The sequence below is a fragment of the Epargyreus clarus genome, unplaced genomic scaffold (genome assembly GCF_041222505.1).
Source record: "Epargyreus clarus isolate Ecla_fem2 unplaced genomic scaffold, WU_Ecla_fem_2.2 ptg000009l, whole genome shotgun sequence".
NCBI lineage: Eukaryota > Metazoa > Arthropoda > Insecta > Lepidoptera > Hesperiidae > Epargyreus > Epargyreus clarus.
In genome coordinates, this window is record NW_027332217.1 from 9,114,700 (window position 1) to 9,141,412 (window position 26,713).

The 26,713-nt window shown below is 32.8% G+C and overlaps 2 protein-coding genes across 4 annotated transcripts; one reads left to right on the forward strand and one right to left on the reverse strand.

Moving 5' to 3' along the window:
• Positions 1-275: 275 nt before the first annotated feature.
• Positions 276-16,226, forward strand: kar (monocarboxylate transporter 10-like protein kar). 2 transcript variants are annotated; one of them, XM_073076672.1, is made up of 3 exons: positions 276-353; positions 11,192-12,319; positions 12,632-16,226. In XM_073076672.1, the coding sequence occupies exons 2-3, from the start codon at positions 11,212-11,214 to the stop codon at positions 12,694-12,696; spliced, it is 1,173 nt and encodes a 390-aa protein (XP_072932773.1). In that variant the 5' UTR covers positions 276-353; positions 11,192-11,211; the 3' UTR covers positions 12,697-16,226. The 2 variants fall into 2 exon arrangements, with proteins under 2 accessions (XP_072932773.1, XP_072932772.1); XM_073076671.1 differs by lacking the exon at positions 276-353 and adding an exon at positions 1,380-2,061.
• A 1,526-nt stretch (positions 16,227-17,752) lies between these two features.
• LOC140744947 (solute carrier family 22 member 4) lies at positions 17,753-26,351 on the reverse strand. Of its 2 annotated transcripts, none has more exons than XM_073076673.1 (9): positions 26,223-26,351; positions 25,864-26,155; positions 25,645-25,748; positions 24,509-24,663; positions 21,767-21,935; positions 21,142-21,277; positions 20,746-21,057; positions 19,444-19,757; positions 17,753-18,041 (listed from the first exon to the last, which is right to left on the reverse strand). In XM_073076673.1, exons 1-9 carry the CDS (start codon positions 26,231-26,233, stop codon positions 17,840-17,842), a joined length of 1,695 nt encoding a protein of 564 aa, XP_072932774.1. In that variant the 5' UTR covers positions 26,234-26,351; the 3' UTR covers positions 17,753-17,839. The 2 variants fall into 2 exon arrangements, with proteins under 2 accessions (XP_072932774.1, XP_072932775.1); XM_073076674.1 differs by having other exon boundaries at positions 17,905-18,041; positions 19,435-19,757.
• Positions 26,352-26,713: the final 362 nt, after the last annotated feature.

Here is a 26,713-nt window from a genome sequence, read left to right on the forward strand (position 1 = left end):
ACAAAATTTCAAACTTCCCATTCAATAATAAATCTCTCATGGTACATAATAATCATTGATTGATGATTAACCTTTTTTATTTTAAAAATATAAAGATTTAGAGAGAAACCTATTTGTTTAGTAATTTCCGGCTGGCTGAAATACTAATAAAAAAGAAATTATACACTACAATTTACAATTTTATGTTTCAAATCTATGACGTTTCGTTATTATTCACGGAAATACAAATCAGTCGGAAATTGGTATCGGCAAGGACATAATGATTTTTATTTCATTTATTTAAGGCGGTATCGTATACCCTAAGAGTTATAAAGAAGTTACATTACGGCTGATAGAACTCCAAGATCCCTGAGGTACTATATATCTTTCTAAACATGTTATATATAAATAGTATGCATGTATTTCTTATTTATTTCACTCACTTTTCACGCGTTTTGTAATACCAAGAAATATAAACACTGTTGAAAGTGTCTGAACTTTTTTCTCTATATAAATTATTATAAATAAACTTCGATCACTAAGTAAATAAAATATCAATTAAATTTGACACGCTTGAACCGACCATATTTCGCGCGCTATGGATGACGTTCATAGATTAGTAATGACCAAAGAGTATAGTAACCAATGGTAATGACTTTACACACATTACTCGTTCATTTAGGGATGCTCATTGTGTATCGAAATATCGCATCGTGACTGTTTCGAATGCTTTTCGAATGAAGTTAACAAGAGATGTTTAGTATTTACATTTATATCTTATCATTATAATTTTTAAGCTTTGATTAAATATATTATCAACAATAATAACATTTTAAGACGCCGAATGCCGAAAAATAATTCACTTACGTGTCACGTGACGTCATACTTAATGTTCAAAAAACACTTCGTTAACAGTTTTATACAATTGAATAGAAAGTAAATATTGCTTTGATTGAAATGTAGCAAAAAGTATTAGGAAATTCGCTCATAGGCATTTTTCACTTGAGATTCCTCATTTTCGTTTTCACAACCAAACGAAATGGGTTGTTATTTTGGGTACTTTCAATTTAACACCCGCCACAACTGCAAACCCCTCTGTATAACATTGCACTTTTCTAAGGGCCATGGATCTTGCTAACTGTCGCTCAACAGTGAATTCATATACAACGTCACTGTTCGCGACTGCATATTGAATAATGATGAGTGGACATTTACCAAAACATTTGAATTCCACCAATAATTTTCGTCTAAAACACGAGGCCTGTTTACATTATTGGACGGACATTTTAGTAGTAACGGTCGAGGGCGTTATGGGCGATAAGTGGATCGTACCATTTGTCACATTGTTGATCTCATTGACACTGACAAAATCGTATTAATGATGTTGTCATTGTCAGTGTCACAATCACATGGATATTTAAAAAGTATTCTTTGAACATAATGACATGTGTTCGTGCGTTGAATTTGTACAGTGTAGATAAATATATAATGTACATTTGCTTTTGCTAATGTATAGAGATATAGAGGCTATATAGTAGTAGGTTGTGGCTGTGGAACGAGCAGTGATATCTGATATGTCGTAACGTCGACTCGTGCATTAACACACAACGACGAACTGTATTGTTAACATGCGCTTATTGTAACATCGACTGCTACATTGTTAACTTAAAAGTTTAGATTGGTCCCGGTGAATTGAATATGAAGATTCTATTAATCATTGGGATCAGCAACAAATAAATTTTGATTTAAAATTAAATTAAATGTAGGTGGTCAATAAAAAATATTTTTTTTTACATAAATAAATTATTTTAAAAATGGAAACAGAACCCAAAGAAAACAGTGATTTGTTGAGGGCAAATAAAACAGTAGTACTAAAGACTACGAGAAATGGCACAACGTCTCACAATGAGCCTACAGCTACAGACCCTCCGGATGGGGGCTTCAGAGCGTACACTGTAATGATTGGGTCTTTCTTAACAAATGGATTGTTATTTGGATTCATCAATTCATACAGTGTTGTTTACACGGTCCTCGTGAAACAATTGAAAGATGATAGTATCCAGAATCCGGAAAGCCGAGCTGGTAAGTAATTTAGTTCTTTCAGAGTTATTAAGGGAAAAAAAAATTATTGAATGAATAATAATTTTATAGTGCAATCTAGCACATATGAAAATTTATACATTTATACAGGGTGAATTTTTCATGAGTGCTGTGGATGGTCATATTCTTAAGTAAATATAATGAATAACAGAAAAGCTTGAAAGGAGTTACAGAACGGAATTTTTAAAAACTAAAAGTTAATTTGATAAATTTAATTCTATTACCTCAATAGGGAATATCAAAGAATTGGTTATTTTTTGAATAAAATTGCAGAGTTATTTTTTAAATAAAGATGAAGTGGCCACTGCCACCCTTGGACATTGGTAATCAACCTTAGGTAAGATTGAAAGTCTTACCTAATATCAACCAAAACAGTGTTGCTTTTTTATAATATAAGACTAGCAGATGAGCATGCAGATGAGCATGCAGATGAGCATGCAGTCCACCTGATGGTAAGTGGCCACTGACATGGACATCTGTAATCAACCCCAGATAGGATTAGTTTCCTTCCTGAGGCCAGCCACAGATGCATTAGTATGCGTGAGAACTAAGTTGGAATGCCTCAGAAAAGTATGTCTCTGTTCTTTACACCACTGGTAATAGGCAGAAAAAGGTATGGCGGGAGTGCCGCTGGAGATGAAGCACAGATGATTCTACTACCTTCATTGGTTTCCCTTCGGGAACCTTAGTCTAAATTGGAACCCCCATATTTAAATGTCTCTCCCTTACCACATCCTTCAAACCAGGACGCAGCAGTGCTTAATACTGTTGTCATAAAACAAAAATAGGTGTGGCACCTTATCTATAGTGAAAGTGCATATTCAAGGTTTTATGTAACAAAGTATGAAATATAAAATCATATTTTCTATAAAATAAGGCATTTCTTTTAGTTTTTTTTTAAGATCTATTTGTAACACTTAAGTGACGATAGCTAAAGGCGCGTTAATACATGGTGTTTTATTTTCAAAATAAAATTATTTGATCCAGGAAGTTTAGGACCTATCGTCATCAGGTGGCAGGATTGTTTGTTACTTATATTGCATAAAAATACGGTAAAATTAATACCAATCTTTAAATTTTTTGGGCAGATACTTATCACTAAAAAGTTGTATTTGAATTTACAATAATCATTTTCCAATATAGTAATATTTCATTTCATGTCACCAAGTTATAATTACGTCACAATTTTATCACAATTATTCTGAAGACATAAAAATGACATTGAGTAAGACCAGTTAGGTATCAAATAATATCAGTGCTCTTCACAATGATGCAAGGTTCCACAGCTACCAGAGCAATAGTACCTATAGCAAAGCAAAGGTTTTGAATAATAAATATAATAATAGATACAACATATCACAGAAAGTGTGTGGAAAGCGCGACCTTTTCAAATAATAGGTACCTATAGGAATTAAAGTTTCCGCGTGCTCTAACATTTGCTAGACTATACTTTTAAAACTAACAGGTAACATTAGCGCACCAGTAAACAGGGAGCATCAATTTTGTATGTATTAAAAGAGTAACAATTATATTATTACACTTATTGTGTCTGACGTTTTATCGCTAGACCGCCGAATGGATAGAAACACTGGCACAATAAAAAGATTTTACTAATTCATACGAAAATGTAACTAATAGTAGCGACACTATTTTAACATAAGAGATACTTTTACATAAATATCACTTACAAGTGATCTAGTATAGTAGTATAGGCTGTACAAAAGTTCCGCTTCCAAACCAGCAAATGCGTAGGATCGTGTTTTATGCACGTAACACGCGTATATGGGGGACATGGGGGTAAAAGGTAAAATATACCCCATATATCGGGTATATTCAGGCAGGTCCGGATATCCCCCTAGCATAGGCGAGAAAAATAAAAGCAACATTTTTCAAAACGGTCCGCCTGAAACTTAGTTGTTTTTTGCTGACTATTTTTTCCAGACTCCCCTTAACACAGGTTGATAAAAAGAACAGAATAATTAATTTTTTTGTTGACCTCTACTAGTTATCACTACTTTTGGACCTCCCTTAACAAAGCTATAAATACGTCTATCCAATTATACATAGGTACTTACTTATTGTGGAAATTTAAATAAAAAAAGGTCCGTATAATCTTTTACAGAAAACAAATGTATGGCATACATATTTTTACATAAAACTTATTCGAATCGTTATTAAACATATCTAAACATATTTCCTGTAGATATGCTTTAATTCAATAAATTTTATTGTTATCGTAATAAAATAAGGTTAAAAACAGGGTATCATGTGACGGTCAATATACTGCAATTAACTGCAGTATATTATATCTTTGAGAGCTGGTAAAATTGCATATGTATTTATGTATGTGTATGTCGTAACTCTGTCATTTCAATATAGGTAAATGACATTTTGTTAGGTTAAGAAAATCTGAATTGTTACAGTCTTGGATTTAAGGAATTTGGATTTTTTTATATAAAAATATAAATATATAGAATAGGAAAAAAAATATATAGAAATCATAGATTAGATACTTAGATATTTCGCCGCCTTGAATTTGAATGAAGCCACAAAAGGCTAATTTCTCAGTTATTTTTTTTAATTCTTGAAAATAAAAAAAGCACATTTTTAAGAGAAAATTTACGAATAAATAACGAATACTGCGTAATTTACATAATGAATAAATAAGTATTTCAAATGTTTTAGGGACATTTTAGCACAGAGACGTACCTAGCAAAACTTTATTACGCATCTATTTCAATTCTCAAAGATGGTTACATTTTGTTGTTAGGGGTGAGTAATCTTTACTAATCTATGATAGAAATACAGCTTTTTTGACCGATCAATTGGCAAAAATCTTTAATCCGATCCCATTAGCATTTTTCTTGACGGCCTTTTTTCCCGCCGGCCTATTTACCCTGGTTACCCTACTTTACCAAAAATAGTTACGCCCATGTTTACGGTCATTCTGTGGATTGGTAATATCCATAAAAGGTATAATTCATCGTGGTTAGACTATGATGACATACCGTCACACATATTTCTGTCATTGCAAACATCAGTGTTCGCCTTTGCGCGTATTGATTTTAAGAGGATGGCAAGCGTTCCAATTCAGTTTAACAAATCAAAGGTGTTAACTTTAATTACTTTTATAATTATACGTTAACGTTAAATAAATGTAATTTATGTGACATTTGGTACTATATAATGAGGTAGAACCCGTCGTGATTTGATTCTCGAGGCACCACCATCAATGTTAAATGCTTTTATGATTGATAAGGGTGAGACACTTCAATGGGGCGTTCCAATTTAGTCCTCAGCGATAGTTATGCATCCCAGTCTGAATTCAGACTGGAGTCTACTTTTACCTGGGGTTTATTTCATATATCCACTAACGGCAAGAGCATTCTATCATCAAGAGCAGTGCATACTTATATGCTACTTCTATATTACAAACTAGCTGACCCGGCAAACTTTGTACCGCCTCAAAATCTATTTTTCAAATATATTTCATATAAAATATAGCCTATGTTACTCGTGGATATCGAATGGTGAAAGAATTTTTAAAATCGGTCCAGTAGTTTTTGAGCCTATTCATTACAATCAAACAAACAAACAACGTTTTCCTCTTTATAATATTAGTATAGACAAGTATCGTACCTTAACTATTTCACCATCCATCTATCATTGTGTACGACCTAATCAAAATTCAATATGGTTAAACAATATTTGAAATAATTAGCATTTTATAGTCTTGTTCCTTATGATGTCCAGAGGGGTATGATAATCGTAATTGGCTCGTGTCATGTAGGTTATCTATCTTATGTAATTTATAGTCGATGATTTAATTGCCCTGGTTTGAAATGTTGTGTCGAATGAAAATGATAAATATTACTTATTGTTGAGATTACTTTATTATTTATTTTAACACTACTTCTAAAACGTGCCAATAAAATAGGTACAAAGAAATTCTATTACAATAATGTAATTTGATTCGGTGTACTATGAATTTGATATAGTAGGTATCATGGTATAGGTAAATGCAAAATAGGTAAGTAGGCGTTTTTAATACAACTATATAAACAACCTTGTCATTTCTTTGAAATAACAAGCGGTTCCATATGAATTTGTATTACAGTTTTATATTATTTATGATAATTTATAAAAATAAAATATGAAAAAAAAACACCCCGTATAGTCGTAGCTCATGCGCCATGCAATAATGTCGCTTATAAAAATCAAATTGTAAATTAATCCTTACTATCCTTACTATTATAATATTATAAGTCCGAAAGTAACTCTGTCTGTCTGTCTGTCTGTCTGTCTGTCTGTCTATCTGTCTGTCTGTCTGTCTGTCTGTCTGGTTGTCTCTTCTTCACGCCTAAACCACTGAACCGATTTTAATGAAATTTTGTACAAAGTTAGTCTGAGACCCGAGGAACTAGGATGGCAATCTAAGATCGATTAATCGGAGAATCGATCTTTTGGACCAAAAAAGTAGATTATTTTAATCGATATTAGTAAGGATGGAATCGTAAACTATGCATTTGATCAAGTGATGATCTTTAGCAAAGTTGTTGTCCATGAGCCCACGAGGGTTTCAGAGTTGGTACGACAAATTTTTGCCAGATGGCGCCACTGTCATTTCAATGAAAGTACAATTTTCAATTTTATGTATGTGAGTACGTCATATTATTTTCTTTTAAACGCAGGCGAAGCCGCGTGCAAAAACTAGTGAAATAACTAAATTCTGGAAAGTCATGAAAATGTAATTATAATAGTTAATTTTTGTGAAATTCGGCATTCTTTTACCATTTTCTACTATTACTTATACCTCAGGCTTTGGCCATCCTCACACTGGTGTGATACACTGACCTTATAAAACTCTATTTTGTAAGACTAGTTTATCACCCGCAGCTCCGTTTCTGACCGTAGTGGGACTATCTTTTTCTTAATTTACGTCTAATTGAGCGAGCCGATTATGATTAAACAGAAAGCGCTAAGCAAAACCACAAATATCTGTTTGTTTATAAAAGTTACGCGATTTGTGATAAAATATAACAATATATAAGTAATACATATGTATGTATCTATTTGACATTTAATAGTGTCGAAATATTTTTACTCATCAATCATTTTGTCACTGTTGCATAAAGATTTCGAGATAACTTATCGTCATTTATCTATGTGGGCACAAGTATTTTTGAAGTTATTATGTACTAAAACTTACTTATTACTTATTTCTTCACTATGTTAGGAGATCTTCACATTTGTAGACTTATTTTACTTAGTAGTATTTATTGTAGAGGCCTCAACATGAGGTATCTTTATATTAATTACTAGCTGACCCGGCAATTTAAAATCGGTCCAGTAGTTTTTGAGCCTATTTATTACAATCAAACAAACAAACAAAGTTTTCCTCTGGAATAAGCTTTTCATTCCCCAAATGAAGCCAAACTTTTGAATCGATTTGGAATTTATATAGAAGTCGTAAAACTAGATTGATTATTGACCGGCAATTGCCACTTTTCCATCCAGTGTGCTACATGCTCGTTACTTTCTTACTTAGCAGTGTTAGGCGCTGCTGTGTTCCGGTTTGAGTGTGGTAAGGGAGACAGACTTTTCCGAGACGTTCCAGCTTAGTCCTCAGGGGTAGCGGCGCATCTGTGGCCCACCTCAGGTAGGAATATCTAATCCTATCTGGGGTTGATAACAGATGTCCATGGGCGGCACCAGCCACGTACCATCAGTTGGACTGTATGCTCGTCTGCTACTACTATATTATTAAAAAAAAAACTTCTATCATATAATATAACAAGACATCATGATTTTATACATATCTTCATATCTTCGTCTAATTTAGGTTGATTTTTTGCATCTCTACATCACTACGTATTTCGTCGAATATCGTTCCCACAATATTTGATGTAACACAGATGTTCATAGATTAGTATTAATTAATATGCAATTTTCAATATTGTCTGCATTGGCTATTGCGGTTAGTGAAATGGCCTCGTTATAACTTAAATTGAAAGCGATTTGTTTGCCCTCATAATGATAAGTAATATTTACAGAGTAAAACAGTTTCCGTTTTATGACATGTAATTTAAATTAATGTATTGCGCATTTCCGACATTTGTTTATTTATCCTTTAAGTTATATGTGTCATACATACATGTTTTGTTCGTTGTTCAATTGTTTCTACTAGTATCTTTCCGCTACAGGTACCAGTTGCTAGCAATATATTTTCTTCTAAAGCTTCATTCACGTTACCCATTCATTTACCGGTTTCAATACATTATATAATGTGTTTTATGACGCAATTACTAGGTCCTCTATATTTTAAATATAGAACTAGGGACTATTCTACTGTAATATCAACTATTACATTTAACGTTAAGTTAATTACCACATAATTCTTATCAATATGGAGAGTATGCACCTAATTATTACGAAAATAATAAGTTACTTAAACATTATGCATGAGGCTGATAAAAATAGAATAATTTATAATATATAATGATTTACAATTATTGACCAACAGAAACTAACGATAATGACTAGTTACTACTATACACATAGATAGTGCCAATTAATACATTTTAGTGTAAATAAACAAATTTATGGTTAAAATTCCAAGCATACTTAATTATTATTTTTTTCAAATTGTTTCAGCGAAGATTTTTTCAAAATTGTATCGACGAAGTAAAAAAATCAACATGGTTTTAATAAGTACAGAATTGTAGAGAATCAAAAAAACTTAATTGATTAGAAAAAAAGTCCACAATTTAGACGAATTGAGAACGAATTGACGCAGGGTATGCAAAAGAATGAAATATGCGTATGTATGCTTGAAAAACTTTAAATGGTTAAAAGTGTAGTTTTCGAGGTGGGGATTCAATGAGGGTGTAATATATTCATATTAACGTGTTAGTAAACGATCAGAATAATTTAATAAAAATGCACAGGTGGCTCGGTTGCTTTTTAAGTCTAGTAATGATTACCTCTACGTTTATGACAATCATTTGATAGTCAGGCGCCATAGTGCCCGTCATCCGACGCTCAGCACGTGGCCATGTGTTTGATCTGTCGCGTCGGCGACTCCACTCTCAATAGGCGATGCTTGATTGCTATGATTTCATTGTTCGGAGTTCGGACGCAAAATCATTTACTCATTTACAAATGTGTCTGTGGCGTCTGTAACTAAAAAAATGCTTACTCCAGTTTATCACCCTAGTTCGTTGAAATACATGTTAAGTAATGTAAATTGGTTTTATCTTTGGGTTATTAAATATATCTGTTTTGTGCCAACAGTCTACACCTTAATTTCATTTGTAAACAAAATTTTGTTACTAATACAATGTTAAAATGAGGTTGATAGGAATTATTGACAGCGAATTATCTAATATCATTACTTTTGTTTTGTTAGGTAGGCACTTAATTGTTGTATTAGGTCAAACGTTTGGTTAATGAAAATATTTTACGCCTCCGTACAAAACCTAAACTAATAAAGAGGAAATAGCTCTTGGTGGTGAGTGGTGACCCGATTAGATATTACAAGACATTGTGTACCACTTGTCAATTTTGTATGCAGATGGTTATAAGTTTAGATTTTCTTGAACTCTCCGTTCCTACTGAGAGTTAGTCTGTCGGCAAAATATGGCCAAAGCAGTCTACATTATCAATCTTTAGGATTTACCTCAGCTGCCATTACCATAAATGAGCCTACATGATTTTCTACAACATATTTATTATTGTCAATGAACATAAGCAATTTTCGCCCTTTCTTACATCAACATTTAATGATTTTCTTTTTTTTCCAAAGACAACGGTATAATCATACATTCCAAATAGTGATCAATGTTTCCATTATGTCAGATATTTTTTGGTGTTATCCTTAAAGTTTTATAATATTAATCTTTAATTAAAATGTATGCAACTTCTATTCAAAAGTGACCTAATTTAATTACATATGTTGGTTTAATTTTATTAAGTTTATTGAATGAAAAAAATACCAGGAGTAGTTCATTTGTTAGCAGTGTTAATACTAAATACCTTATTCATAGAATGAGTATAAAACTGAGTATGACAAAAAAAGTTTTATGTCGACCAATTTACAATAAATTGACGCTGGCGTTTGATGTTCATGTTATTGGAAATAATTATGTAAAATTTATCACTATGTTTAAAAAACGATAAAGATTGCGCCACATTGACAAAGGTCACATACGTAGAACTACGAATAAAAGCAATCGTAGATTTATTCACTTATATCATAGATAACATATAGTCTGTTTAGTAAAGTTTTATTTTTATAATATGGGAGTAGCAGACGAACATGCAGTCCACCTGATGTTAAGTGGTTACTGCCCATGGACATCTCTAATAAACCCCAGATAGGATTAGATATTCCTACCTGGAGTCGGCCACAGGTGCGCCGCTAGCTTGAGGACTAAGCTGGTACGCCTCGGAAAAATATGTCGCCCTTACCACACCCTTCAAACCAGAACACAGTAGCGCTCAACACTGCAGTTATGAGGCAGAAATAAGTGTGGCGATGGTGCCGCCGAAGTCGAACCACAAAGGGTTGTACCACCTTCAAATACTTATATTAAACATTTCTCAATCTCATATCAAGAATAGTATTTTAAGGCAAATTCACTTTGAAGTTGAAATAGCTGTTGCTAAGTCTTTAATAGGTTTAATGCCAATTCCTAGGACCACTTAAGGATTGTCGTACGGTTGGTTGACGAACAGACACTTGGCTAATAATAAAGATCCCGTTTATAATGGTACCTTAAAAAGGATACGTTCATCAACTTTGACAAAAGCTTTTTCTCGGAAATAATTCTCAGTAAATTACCCCGAAACGCATCTTAGCTATTGTTCTGTAGAAGTACCGTTAGATTGAAATAAATAGCTACAATTTGTTACATAATTGTCTTATTAAAAAACGGGACGATGACAGTTTAACTAAATATGAGGATACCTATTTTTCTTCATATTCCGTTTCGACGTTATATTTTATTGTTTTATACTATTATAATGTTTCTATATATAGTAAATATCTTATTTTTCTTCATTGTCTTATTTTAAAGTAATAAATTTGACATTTCTCTTTTTAACGTTTCAGCCTTGGTGGGAGCACTCACGATGGGAACAACATTTTTGCTGTCGCCCTTGTCGGGTGTTCTGACAGACCTCATGGGTCTGCGCATGACTGCAGTCCTAGGAGGCTCCATCGCAGCTTCCAGCCTACTAATCTCGTCCTTCGTCACTTATCACGTTGACGTTCTTTGTTTCACATACGGCATTATGTATGGATTAGGAGCTTCTTTAGCATACACGCCGTCTTTGGCTATTCTTGGCCATTATTTTAAACGACATTTAGGGCTAGTGAATGGTATTGTTACAATTGGGAGTTCGGTATTCACGGTTTTCATGGCCCCTCTCATGGAATTCTTCATAAAAAATTATGGGTTGGACGGGATGTTTAGAATGCTAGCGTTATTCACTTTTGGCATTGCTCTGTGTGGGTTGTTGTTCAAGCCTACACCATTAACGGTTACGGTTACCGAAGCACCTTCGAGACAAAATGAAAGTTTTAAATCTCTATTAAAAAGAATCATTAATATTCAGATTTGGAAAAATAGTAAATACAGAATGTGGGCATTGTCGATGCCGGTCGCTGTATTCGGATATTTTGTACCATATGTGCATATCAAAACGTACATAGAATATAAGTTCACAAATGTAAACAACAATCTCCCGTTACAATGTATAGCCGCTACTTCTGGTGTAGGTAGATTGTTATTTGGCTTCATATCCGATAGGAAGGGGGTCGACCGAATTCTCTTACAGCAAATTTCTTTCTATGTCATCGGAACTCTCACAATTATACTACCATTCGTCAATAAATTTCCATTGTTGGTTGCTATATCTCTTGGAATGGGAATATTTGATGGTGCGTTTATTGCTTTAATTGGTCCCATCGCGTTTGAATTTTGTGGCAGTGCTTACGCTGCGCAAGCAATCGGTTGTATGTTGGGCTTAGCCGCAACTCCTTTATCTTTGGGGCCCCCATTAGCAGGGTATATCTATAGTCTGAATAATTCGTACACCTTGCCTTTTGTTCTTGCGGGCATATCTCCCTTAGTTGGAGCTACTTTAATGTTTTCTATTCGATTCCAAAAGCAAGGCTACAGGGAGCCGACAGAACCGACTGCAAATGGCCATTTACCTTTGGTTATTACAGATCCTAGTAAGTAACATTTTATATCATTATTTCTTTTGCATTGCTGTAAGTGTTGAAGGGTCTTGTGAGGCAGACTTATCCTCAATCAAACTTAGTATTCGGGCGTAACACGTCATTTAATGACAGGAACGTATTTACTTCTCGTACGTACACTATATACTTCAGGAGTTGATTACAGGAGTTCATTTGCAGTAATCACTTAAATAAGTTTGTTTAAAAATTTAGATTTTTCTAACTTTTAAAAGCCAGTGTTATTATTTTTTAAATTCTATTGATTAATGTTCATATATTTAAAAGATTAATTTGATTTCTTTGCAGATAATCCCTCTGAGCCTCTACGTAGTTCCAAAGAAAAAATCCATAATCCGTTACCATCATTATAACACCTATTTAATAAGTTAAACTCGGGGTCTTTACTGACTTGTAAATAGTGGTGTCAAACAGGAAAATTTAAGACTTCTTAATTAGGTAAGACAAGGCTTATCAAAAATAATAATGTTGGACATTGAATTTTTAGTACCGTTGGATACACTGTTAAGGTATTAGAATTGAAACATATCTGGATATACATACTAAAGTCTTAGATAGTAGTGAATCTCAATTTTGTAGTGTAAAAGAGTATATTTTATTGAAAATTGTGTCCGTGTTCTCAAAGAGTAACATAAAACTGTAGGGTCAATTATGGTAAGCGATTATTATAAGAAAAACATATTATATTGTATGTTCACTAAAAAAAAACTAGTTTTGGCGGCTTATTATAAAACATGTGTCAATTGATAACCTTTAATGACGTATATTGTTATTATTATAATCAAAAAGCATTTCGTCATGAAACATCGTAAATGATATTCTGAGATATTTAGCATATTTAAAAATTGACATTTATGATCACAAAAACCTAAGTTTTTTTTATAATTTCACTGATAAGCTGAAATATTTCAGAAAGCATAACTTTGCATATTTTTTTTTATTGTAATCATTTAGATTGTAGGCTTTCGATTGGTACACGTTTTATTACAGGCTGCTAATACTTTTTTTAGTTTTTGTTTTCGAAATATTGCATGCATTATAGATATACCAGGTTTTATTCGAAAATGTTCGATGTCCTTTCATATACTTTTGCTGGCAATAGACATTTTTGTTTGTTATTAAGACTAGTTATATAGTCTTCCCATGCATTTTACTTATGTTTTCAATGTGCTAGTATTTTTGTAATTCGTTGTGTAAATCGATTAATTTTAAGATTTATAATGCATTTTATCTTGTTATCTATTTCTTATTCTTAACATTTATGTTACATAAGTTACCGATAAAAGTTCCTAATATAGATTTGATTTAAGAGTAATCTGTTTAATAATATATAATTTGTTACTTTACATTTAAGGAAATACATGGTGTTACATGGTTCATAATAATATATATAAATAAATATGATCGTTATGTAGGTACACTGTTTTGCCTACGTAGGTGCTGTATATGATAAATTGAACTTTTTATTTGATGTGATTATTTTAACGCATACATTGAACAATATTGTTATTATTTCGTATTCTGAAACAGGTTTTTTAGGCTTTCGTAGTTAGTTCTGACCTTTTATTATGTGATTACATCCGCGTGTTTTGTTATAGATTCTCAACCTAGCTCCAGATAAATATCTCAAGAAATTTACAACTTTTTTGTTTTTATTCAATTTGAAGGTCGCTTTGTTATTTTCATATTCAGATAAAATGGCGTACCTACTTATCGTAGATATATTATGTGGAAAGTGTTTGATATCTTTAAACGTAATTAAATTAATTTAAGGAAAACTATGTATTTACCGTCAAATTGAATTTTATTACTTAAATTGTGTAATCTAAAAAATACATTTAGATTGTTTTAGAGTCTTTTATAATTTTGAGATATGACAAGGGAACCCTAATTTCGTCCTTGTTACCGTCTCAGCTAATTTTAACTCAATTTGAGAACATAATTGTTCTTCAAAATTTCCTTTCCCTCAAATAGTTTGGCTGATAGAGCATGAAAACCGTTTTTCAAGATGACGGCTGAGGAACACGAGTTGTGACCTCACGAACTTGAATGGATTTAGCTTCTCACTAATCCCCCTTTAACATCAAAATTAAATTGCGTCTGACTTTTGCCCGCTCAGGACCAAAATTTGTAACAATTCAATGAGCTATTCGTACTAGAAATTATTTAATTTCCATTATATCGAAGGCATAATATATTGGTTATTAATTAATAAAGGGCGTAAGCCGATTAGTTCTCATCCCTCGATCAAGAACATTGTGAGACAACATGCTGGCTCGAATTTTTTGTCTTAAAATACACTGTGATAAAATCATAATTAATAGTAGATTAGCATTTACACAGAAATCATATATTTACTCCCTATTACGAAGAAAGATTATAAATACGTCATTTATTTACTTTTAGGGTAGTATAATAGTATTATATTATATTGTTACACGAAAAGAAATAACTTTATTAATATGTTTGTTTTTCGCAAATTCTACTGTGCGAACACTGAAAAATTAATTATAAGAAATTAAAATACGACGTTATTTTATAATGTTTGTTAGGCTTCTAATTAATAAGAGTATTTCTTGAGAAATAGAGGTTCTTAATAATCTATTATTTGTAATATCTTAGTTCAAAATAAAACTACATATTCATTGACGACAATAATTTTGAATATTTAACTTGATTGTTAAGTCGTCCCTTACTGTATTCGTTATTTAGCTCATATTAATTAAATTAACTCATTATCACTACCATATTGTTAGTAAGTATAATTAATGAATTATAATTTTGGTTAAATTTATTATCTATTTTTAGTATAAAGTGCTATTAAATAAATATTATTGAAATTCATAATTTTTGTGAGGGGATAATGATACGAGTGGCGAGATTACGTTAATGGCTTTAAAACTTTGACGTTTTAAAGCTTTTAACGTAATATTACTACCTGAACTACCTAACTTTAATTATTTTCAGAGTTTTTTTAATACAATGAAAACTGATGCATACCTATTTGTTGGTGAATATGTTAAAAATATTATAAGAGTCATTTACTTTTAGTAGCAGTAGGCGGTAAAATAACTGCGCAAAGCGAACCCTGATACACTGCCGTGAGTACAAGTTATTGGGTTGGCACTTCCTTATCCCATAATCGAATAATAATAATAGCAGCTAACTAAGCACGGGACAAGAGACGTGCACCTATTTTCTCGCCATTTTCTAAGGTGTGTTTATTCATAAAAATTAAGAACTGATTGCTCAATATTGTATTCTCCCCTGGGGGCCTACCACCATCTTTTAAAACCATCATAATTCAGGGAAGTTTTATTTCCTCCTTAAAACAGTAAAATATTCCGTCATACACGGTTAAACAAACTTAAACCCTTATTAATTTTTCGCTTGTCCATTGTATAAAACCAACTGAAATTGTCATATTTTGCTTAAAAAGTTAAATTTCCTGCAAAAAAGCAAAAGTATGATAAAAATAATATTGTGTTAAGAAATGGTAGTAACCCCCCTGTTGCTTACAACTTCTTTTCAATGTTTATCATAATTTTTAATACCATTATAACATGATTATTCTGAATACTATGTAGACATACTTTAATGTTCAATACATAGATATACATGTGTTATTATTATTTTAATTCAACTATTTGGTATTGACAAATTAGTTATTACATAATAAATTGTTTTGTCAAATGTAATAGAAGTAGGTACAATTACATACTATTTACTTTTAATTAGATATGATACAGTTTATGTGTGAACGCATGAATTTTAAATAGGTAATGAATGTTTATTATGCAATCTCTTAAACGTAAACGTTGAATAGAATTGAATAAATACTAAATATATAAATAAGTGTCATAGAAACTTATAAAAAAAAATTGTTTCAAAAAACGTCTAGTAATTTTTGTGTTTATAGTCAATATTATCTATATACCATAAACACACATTAAGCTATAGAAATTAAGTAAATAAGTCTTACTTCGTAGGGATCTATTTACTAAGATTTTCTCTAAAGTTCTAACTGCATTTAGAAACTTGTTCAATGTTACAACATGTGAAGTTGAACGTCGGAATATTGTTGACTATTTGTAAAGTAATATATTTTTCAAATAGTAACTATTTGTCAATTTATGGGTCAAAGATTGCATATTGAAGTTGTTAGGTAGTGTACCCGTGTAAACAATTTTCATTTAATAATGTTCCGGTATACTAAACCGTTTGCTTGTGTTTTTGATTAGTGTATTTTAATTGAAATATGTTAGTGTTTATGTTATGTATTTCAATGGCATTAATTTCGGGCTCCCGTGTCATCTTGTAATAATTATGAATGAACGTTCTTATATATTTGTACATAAATCTCATTTCTTTATCTCGATCTTCAGTTTGCTAAACCATTGCATAACACTTCTTTTGTTGATAAGAAGGCAATGGACAAAAGTTATTCACTGATGACAATTTGAGTTCCTATCCAAGTTTTGTTCCTACCAATTTGTTTAGCGTATTTGAAAATCAATTTATTTATGATAATAATATTATAATACATTATTTTGAACTTAACCTATTTTTCATTTACCTAAACCTCCTCGCATTTGATTGTTATTTAAATGTAATATATGTACTTGTATGTTACAGTCAAAGTGATCAAATACTATTATACATAATGATTGGTTATTATGTATAATAACCAATTTGTCCAGACAATGTGATACATTAATCACTTTTTCCGGCTGTTATATAAAACTAAGCTCATACGGCGCTACCGCGCCCCACGAGCGGGTGAGTCCAAATCATGTAAATTCAGTATGTACTTAAAATAAAAATAAGCGATCAGAGATTATAGCAAGGCATGTATTTTTATTACTCCACCCCATAGCTGATTTACGTACATTGTGTATAAAGACTGATCGACGATATAAAATTACAAAAAATGTAATTTCGCTTAAAGAAAGTTGTATACTTTTTTATTACTTTATCCAAGTCTTTGAAGATATTATGTATAATGGCTGGATAATGTGATTAATTGTGTTATTTGTCACTTTGAATAATTGAGTAGATATACTAGATATTATGTATAATATCCGAATTTATCACTCAATTAATGGTTCTAAAGTGTTTTAAACAATTTGATAATACTTAATTTATAACTCTTAAGTGTCAGTTTAATGCAAATAATAATGTTAATGTCCTATCTGGGGTTGATTAAAGATGTCCATGGGCGGCAGTAGCCACTTACCATCAGGTGGACTGCATGCTCGTCTGCTACTCTTATATTATAAAAAAAAAAAAATATGAAACATATAACACAGTTTTCTTGTAACTTTATATAATTGTTAAAATCTGAACATTAAATTCTAGAACTTATAATTTAGCACATCTGAAACTACAAAAAAGCATTAGGACAATAATAGTGCTGAATAAAAGTAATTCTATGTAGATTGTAGGTACTGAAAAGCGTCAATACGAGTAAGTTACATATAAAAATGGAATTTTATATTATATTCTACGAACATACAGATCTCGAAGGTATAAAAATAACTTTAAAAAACCGATACGTCGTGCAGGCAACCGTTCTTCAGAGTGACTTCGCGAAGAAAAGTTTTGTGCAGCACTGCCAAATGAGTACACCCTTATCTGTACTTCTTCACGAGACGGAGAGTTCGTTTTTTGAGTCGCCCAGCGTAATGGTTTGGACAATCTATTAAAAAAATAAAATCAGGTCCATAAAGATTCACTGTACCTACTTAATACGAATGTATTGTGGTGAAATCACGTAACGATAGTTTAAATAAATATGTACTTGTGACTTCATGAAACTTCTGATAAAACTTGCAGGCGCTGTGTGGTAGTTAAATAGATATTGTTGTGTAGGTACTGAATGTTTGTGTTACAGATTTTGTTGCTGTGTATAAATCACAATTTTTCGTAGTTGTTAAGTAAACCTTAATTCTTAAAGCGCATCATCAGTCATTTTAATGGTTTTACGTTTCTAGAAATAACGCCTACTTATTTTTTATGCTCAAATTTATTGTCCATACTTCAGTCATGTCGTAGGCTACGTTTTTTTATTCAAAAAAGTTTTAAGACATCCAGATTTTGATTTGAGTGTCATAAATGGACTCTATTTACATGGATTAGCTTAATACACTTTTGAGACTGATTTTTTATTTGAATAAAAATCCCAATTGCAATACTAACGGCATTGTTTATTCAGTGAAACTGAATATTTAATGGAATGTAAATTAATGAAGGTTGATCCAAATACCGAACACTGCTGCACGTGGGTGACATTGTTGTGAAAGTGTTGCGATATGTCTGACTTGAATACGTAGGCACTGCCTTAATACCTTTCACAGTAAGTACGTATTTTTGGCCGATATAAACCAGATGTCCTCTAAGCTTTATTAACTAAAGTATTATATTTTGATGTAACAGCAGCAAGGTGGTTGAAAACTTCCTGATTCGACTCCGGAGGTACCATCGCTACACCTATTTCGGCCTTATTACAAAAGTATTAATAATTGCTGAGTTAATTTAATTTAGTCCTACGGTTTAGCATCTTGGGTTGATTACAGAAGTCCATGTCCATAAAGTAAAAAGATCGCTTACAGCTTTTTGTTAACAAATAATCACATTCACTAGACAATATGCGAAATGCCGACCTTGTACTATTTTTTATGAAAAATGACGCGGTGACGTTAAAAATATTGCACTACAGTCAATTACACTGAATATGCAATACCTAGTAGTTTTTATTATTCCAGATTCTATATTTTAGGGTTAGGTACTAAATACTAAGTTTTGCCTGCCTATCGTATGGAAAATTCTATTTCTGTAAAATATACGAAATATCAGGCTCAGACAATGATTAGACTTTAGTTAATTGGATGTAATTATGTCTACCAACAGGTACCTATAATATTATTAAAATAAAAAAAACGTATATATACCTATTATAAATACCAAATTGTGTTTCACTATTATGCTCATTCTATTTCTAAGCATAAATAAGTGACGTTTGTATACACAGATTGTATTAGGTCTGTGTTCATATAGTTTTATAATCAACTGCTTAGTTTAAAAAACAAAACCTTATTTACTCCGAGAAATAGTCCATATCCTCCATGACGTCTGGCAATTCCCTCCCATCTACATCTGGGATAACATAACATGCTGCACACAGAGCGAATGTGACTGCGACCTCCAGGATCATGAGTGTAAGGTCATCCATAGCACGAAAACGAAGGATTAAGTGGTTTGTGATGGTTCCGAGCTGAGCGGTCGCGTTGCAGCAGCCAAAGAGAGTCGCTCTCACATTGATCGCAAAGAGACGAGGTGTGATAACAAGGATCAAAGTATGTCCTATCAGTCCTGATGCCAAAGCGAGAGATGAAATTAAACTTGTTATTGTATTCTGAAATTGAAAAACATGTCGTTACAACAGATTTTAAATAGTCTTGATTGATAGAACTACCTGCATAATTTGCTGTAGTATAGATATGTACATTATAAAACTTTTTATAATTAATGATTCACTACTATCCTATAAATAGAATAAGATGACGCAATTGACTCATTTACATAATTATTTATTATGTCTTGTTATAGTGCAATCTAGTCTAGTTTAGCCTATTAGTGTACTTTCGGTATCCATAACATAAGGACACCTAGTATGCTATGAGTCGACCTGCCGCGATATTGCACTGCGGGTGTTCAGGTTACTGGTGTCATGTCATGTCATATTGTTTGCTATGGGATGTGGAGCTGTGTCATGTTGTTTACTTTGTTTCATCAGCGTCATAGAGATGGATCACGTGATTGACCCTAGGGTTATTCGCTTTAGTAAATAGATAATAAATTAAAATCAACTTTACTAATTGATTGTAAGGGAAAAGCTTTTCATGACATGATTTCAGGGGTTTCTACCGCACAGGTGTTTCAGCCTCGTATAAGCAATGGGATATGGAAGTACCTACTCCAAAAACAATACTGATAGAAGCCTGTTCTAGATCGTGTGGTGAAATAATGGGGAAACATATGTGGTGTTTTAACTTATGCGACACACGGCAAAAAATGTGCATTAGAATATGTATTCACATTGTTCACATGTTCACATTACTGATCACATTCTTTTGCTCGGATTGTTTGACAAGACTTTTATATAAATTGTACTATTATATCCTGGGAGAGACTAAGGTGTAGGTACAGGCGCAAAATGAAGCTAAGTCCCTCAGAATAAACGTAGAATTCCAGCTCTATTTGAAGTTGTTGATAATAAAGTCCACATTTTTTTAAAATATACAAACAAAGATTGAGTGAATTGTACATTTGTATGCACCTATTGTAATGAAATAGCAAATTATACTAGAAGACGTACGATCACTATAAATAGAAGTACTTACATGATATTCAAAGCAATTCGTAATTATAGCAATAGCGTTAAAAGTGCCTGTAAATAAGATGGTCATAAGAAGCAACTGTTTAACTCTCATTTTTCTCCAAAGACATAATGTTAGAGAACCAAGAAGGAAGATGAAACCAAAAACTTTCCACAGTACATCCTCGTACTCGGCACTGTAGGCTCTCACGTACAGGCTACTCCAAAGAAAAAAGTAGAGACCCCAAAATGATAATATCGCTGAAACTACGACTCTTATGTTGTAAGTTGTGAATAATTCTACGCAAGTCCAAGTTTTATCCAAACAATTGTAAGCCTGTAAATAATAAGTAATTAAATTAATATTTCGTAAATAAATGTCGAAACGAAAATCAATCAATATCATAATTGACGTACCTACTCTGTAATTAACGGGCCTGATTTTGAAATTGCTACAAAGTTGGATGCAATTCATTTTCGCAGCTTTGTACAGCATTTCTTCTGTTTTCGGTACTTTTCTGTTGTAGAGCAACCACTGAGGCGATTCGGGAGTCCATCTAAAATATAGGCATATCAGAAAGATTAAAAAGTATGTACCTATAGTAAAAGCTTAGCAAAATATATATACTAACGATTATCACTTTATTACACCTTCTCAAATCAAAATATAAGTAGTAATGGAAAACTATCTATTACTATTATATGCCCATGAATGTTATTGGCTTTATACGAATACCAATGATTTGAATATTAATTCGTGATTTGTGTATAACGGCGAATATGAATATTAACTGTTCGAAAAATATTATTGTCCTTCAAATAATAGGTATGTAGGTAGTAGGTACATGTCTATCAATATCTACTTATTGAAGAACTGTTTAAGTTTCTCAAATACAAAACTAGTTCAGTTACGAAATATTTGTTGACAAAGAGTAATTTACTATCTGCAAAATCAATCTATGAAATTGACAGTTGAATACAACTTTAGATTAAGTGAGACGTGAGTTACAAGCTAAGTTGTATACCAGTTCTCACCGGTTTCGTACCTGAGAAGTAAGAGGAGGGACACTTCAAATGCAAAGGCGATAAAGTTGAATGTCTCTAGGTTAGGGCCACTATTGGTCAGTGGCACTAAACATACCGACGCTAGAACCCGCGGCAACGCCACGATTGCGATTAATCGTGATCGCCAACTATTGCTTGCTATTTCACATACTAAAACAATACGAGGAGACTGTTTTAATACTGTATTTGGCTGCCAATAAGCTATCGTTGTATTGCGAAAGGTCAGGTACTTTTACTTACGAATGTACAAATTGCTTTACGACTTTGTGGATTACAAAATATTTTTTTAATGTTTAATTAAAAATGCTCTGGCGTCATGAGAGGGTAATAACTAAAACTGTTATTATTTACTATACAACACTAGTGTTTATATCCCGACTTTAATTTTAATTCCATCCAGTCAAAAATACTGCAACATACGATTTTATTTCAAAGATATAAATAACAAAGATAAAGTAATTTGAGTCCTTCTTTCGAAGGGAACCAAATCCTATCTTTATAGGAGACCTATATCTAGTAATGGAATCATAATGGTTAATGGATGAGGCGCATTCACTAGAGATATTAGTTATGTAACACGCTGTTCTCGTATCTTTTGTAAATAAATAGCATACGTAAAACATTACCATACAGATCTTAGAAACGCACGAGTTTGCCGCAACAACACGACTGGGAACTCTAACGTGACGTGATTAATATTAATACTCTACTAGGAATTACAATTTAAGTGAGCGTAGAATGTGTTTATTTGACTAACGTTTGGCACAGTCGAGGTAGACGAAAAAAAGTTCCACTTGTCTCTGACATTTTTTCCTAATTTTAAGGGGGCAAAAGTCTCTGAGAGTCGGCGAAAAAGAATTACGATTCAATATATAGATCCCTGTGACAGACACTTTTTATCCTTTGGGTGTAGAGGTGCACCAGTGCATTACAGTGAAGGATTAATAATAGAGGAAGTTGCCAAGTGGCAAACAGCGGATTTGGACATTTCACACATCATTGATTTTTTCTAGAGTACTTAGGTTTCTTCAAGATGTTTGCCATCACCTTAAGACAAGTAATGATTTATTTCCTCCACGGGCCTGGAAGTCAAACCAGGGATCTTCTGCTAGAATAGCCGAGTTTCTAATATATAGACTGTTAATGTAAATATAAAAACGTGTAAATATATCTTATCAATTTATATTCTATTCACGGAGAAAAAGCAAGATCTACCAATGGCATTGGAATTAGAAAATAGTAAAGCAATGTTTTTGTCTGAAATGCTCATAGCTCTGCGGTATTTGTGAATTGCAAACCATCCGCCTAGTTAAGCAATATTGAGCGCGATCAATCCGTAGATAGGAGGGTAATTAGTAGTAGGTAATTTTAACGTACAGACGCTAATAGGTAATTTTTATTTTTTATTTCAGCACGTAAACAGGCGGTTTCAGTTGTAACAGCAGTGTTAAGCGCTGTGGAGTTCCGAGTTAAATTGTGTGATAGAATATATAGGTAGGTAGGCTTATACGAGCCATTCCAACTTAGTCCACAGGGTAAGCATTGTATTTGGGCGGTAGGGGCCACTTACTATCAGGCGGACTGCATGCTCGGTACTTCTATATGATAAACCAAACTACCAGTAGATTGGTTTATCATAAGTCCTTGTGGTTTATCATAAGGAAAGTCCAGACTTTCTGCATTCGAACAGCGTGATCGACACGCTCTGCCCAGTTCTAAGACTTTAATGAATTAGTCAGGTTATATGTATACTGTCTGATCTATATACAAAACAATGTTGTTAAAATAAGTATACGTAGTATATTTATACGTAAATGATGTTATGAAACGAACGTGATGTTATGAAATTATATTGTAGAGATGTGACATTAGCATCTTGTTAGAGTAAACATAAGAAATTATTTACATTTTATAATTTGGTTAGCGGTATAAGCATCAAATTATCGAATTAAATAACTATGCGGATGTCGTAAATCGTTCCAAAGAAAAGTGATATGATTAAACGTTAGGTACATTTTTAACGCCCATTATTATAAACATTGAATAATTATCATATTTTCAATGTTTTGTCTGGCACAAATCGACTAAAATTTTCAAATATTGATCCTTGGAGAATTAATTAACTATTAATAACAGGCGTAAGAAGATCGGGGATTTATTACCCCTAAACATTAACTACCTAGGTAAATTAAAATTTAATAAATAAAAACTAAATTAAACTGTTATGACTCTTTTCTTAAGTAGGTATTCCTTAAGACTTATGAACCATTTGATACAGTTCTACCCTATAAATCCATTGTTGACCAAATGCTCAGTTGTCTTTATATGATAATAATGGTTAAAGCTATAGCCAATCTCGCTTGTCTAGTGCGGGATGGTAGACTTTATACACATTACACGTTTATTTCAACGTAAGAATTATCGGGCTAGTGGGTCTCCTCACAATTTTTTCCATTCGCTAAGCAAGTGATAATTCGCTAATACACACATAACTTTCGAAAAAATAGACTTGCACGGTTTAGGCTCAAATCCGTTATCTAAATGAGCGATCCTTTATGTACGTTTACCTACCTTAGTGATATACCGACTACTGGATTGTTTCTGCTTTGAAACAGTTATTACCTGCTTTTGATAATACATTAATTAGTGTCATGATTTGAACAGGTAGGTAGGTAACCTAAATACTTAGACTAAATATCATAAAGTAATAAGATAAAACTCACTTAAAACCAGCGACATGTAGAAATTTGCACTTCCAAACAATGATTTCAGGAAAATAAGCAAGCGAAACCAGTTAGCTGAATCACAAAACACCAATATTAGCCTAAACCCAACTTCCGCAACTATATTTATTAGTATGGCCTTTCTTCTCCCAAAACTAAAACAATAAATGACTAATTAATACACAAAGTACATCATTCATGAACATATTTTTGGCAAATACCTATATTTATTTCTCGCTCAATTTCCGACAGAATTGAGTGACGGTTCCTTGTCAACAAGTGTGTGAGTTACTCATATTACTGGGGGCGTAAGTAGGTAAAGCGTTCATCAAGAAAATTGTTCCATCTAATACACTTTCAGATGTAATAAGTAACCTTGTGACATAGAAAGTTCTTGATGTTAAAAGTAATCAATTCAAAATAGAACTGGAGTTCTACTCAATTCCGTTTACATATAATATAATATGTATATCATGTTGTCATCTTTAAGCCTGTTGTCTAGCCGCCCCTAAGACGGAACGCGTCATACAGACTAAATACGAGTAAGTATGTCTACAACCTCATTTAAATCGGAACTAGGCAGTACAAATATTGCTACTAGGGATTATTGCATTAGAACCACTTCAAACCCCTTGTTTTTACCTTTGTTTCACAAGAAAACGGATATTTAGGACACGTACGGACATTATTTCGTAGATAGGTAGGTTAGTCCCTGTAGTCCCGGGACTAGAATAGGGCTACGGTATCCCCTGCCTGTCGTAAGAGGCGACTAAAGGGGGGCTTCCGGGGTTGCGGGCGGCAAGATTGGGAGGTCGAGCCGTCCAGCAAGCAACTTCGGGAAGGACGGCGGTATGTGTGGTCGCATACCGTCGTAAACACCAGACGGTGTGGTGAGTCCTTGAAGCTCACCTAGGAGGAGCCCGAAGGGGCAACGCGTTCAGAGGACTCCGGTTGCGTTCCGTAGGAGATCCCGGAGTCGTCTTGACAACGCTGAGGACGGCCACCGGGGGGGTTTTAGTGCGGTAAGAATCCCACATAACCCCGTGTCGCTCCTACGACACTGGGTACCTTTTGAAGGTTTCCCCCTCGTAAACAAAAAAAAAAAAAGATAGGTAGGTTAAATATAATGTTATTACCAGTCTGAAACCAAGCCGAATATCACATATCCAAATGCCAGGCCTAAACGGCAAACAATTGTAGTAGATAACAGCTTCATCGGCTGCTCGCAAAATATATTCCACTGTTTACAATGAAAAGAAAACATAAAACTTTAATACCAATAGTAAAAGACAAGAAACATGGTGTTGAATAAGAGAAGATGAGTTTAAATACATAAAAGAATAATGGAAAATTACCGATTTCTTAATCCAAATTAACCACAGGAGTTTTACGTGCCATTTGGTACATTTCAATTCTTCAGTGCTATTTCCAGAAAGGGTGAACGTACACAAAGTCGAATTGAGAACATCGAAATGATCGGGTACATAGCACGATATCTCTGTAGGAGGTTGGAGTAATAATGTGTCCTCGTATTGATTAAATATACACGGAATCAATAGACACAAGGACACAAATGTTGTTAGCCATTGCCAAGATCCCATTTTACCAAGCACTTCGGTTGTCACATCTTCGTGAATGGTTCCAATACTGAAAGAAAACCTTCAGTTAAAAAAAAATAAAACCAAATTGAACTTAAATAGTCAAAATACTTTACATTGACATCATGAAAATATACTCGGTAGTTTTATATATAGGTTAGCGGTTTATAATCCATTATGTATTTTTCAGAGACCGTGAATCTCAGCTATCTAGATTACGAGTGCGTATGCCAAATAAATGCGGAAAATTAGGTTATTTGAGTGTAGCGAAAACAAAGCCAGATTATTCACGGTATTTGTTTAGTTTAATTATGAAATAATTACGTATTTAAGATATTTTTTCATGAAGTTTCATGAAGTGAATGAGAATACAGGCCACAATCCACATACTAAGGTAAGTGATTGAGTTAGAATGGCTCATTTAATATTCTTTCGTCTCCAACACCCATCCAACCAGAATACAGCAGATTTACCACTACTTTTACAATGTAGAAGTAGATTTTGCAAAGGTTCCTCCAAAACTAATCTTAAAATAATTTACGTGAAGGTAAATCCTATATAATTATTAATACTTATTTTATGTCATATACGAGTATCAAATATAAGT

Excerpts from the sequence above, each read along its gene's own strand:
- kar (XM_073076671.1), top strand. The coding sequence starts at position 1,794 with ATGGAAACAGAACCCAAAGAAAACAGTGATTTGTTGAGGGCAAATAAA. Across the intron at positions 2,062-11,191 it reads GAATCCGGAAAGCCGAGCTG|CCTTGGTGGGAGCACTCACG; the intron begins GTAAGTAATTTA and ends TTAACGTTTCAG. Across the intron at positions 12,320-12,631 it reads TTTGGTTATTACAGATCCTA|ATAATCCCTCTGAGCCTCTA; the intron begins GTAAGTAACATT and ends ATTTCTTTGCAG.
- LOC140744947 (XM_073076673.1), bottom strand. Across the intron at positions 25,749-25,863 it reads TAATTTGGATTAAGAAATCG|TGGAATATATTTTGCGAGCA; the intron begins GTAATTTTCCAT and ends CATTGTAAACAG. Across the intron at positions 21,936-24,508 it reads CTACATGTCGCTGGTTTTAA|TATGTGAAATAGCAAGCAAT; the intron begins GTGAGTTTTATC and ends GTATTGTTTTAG.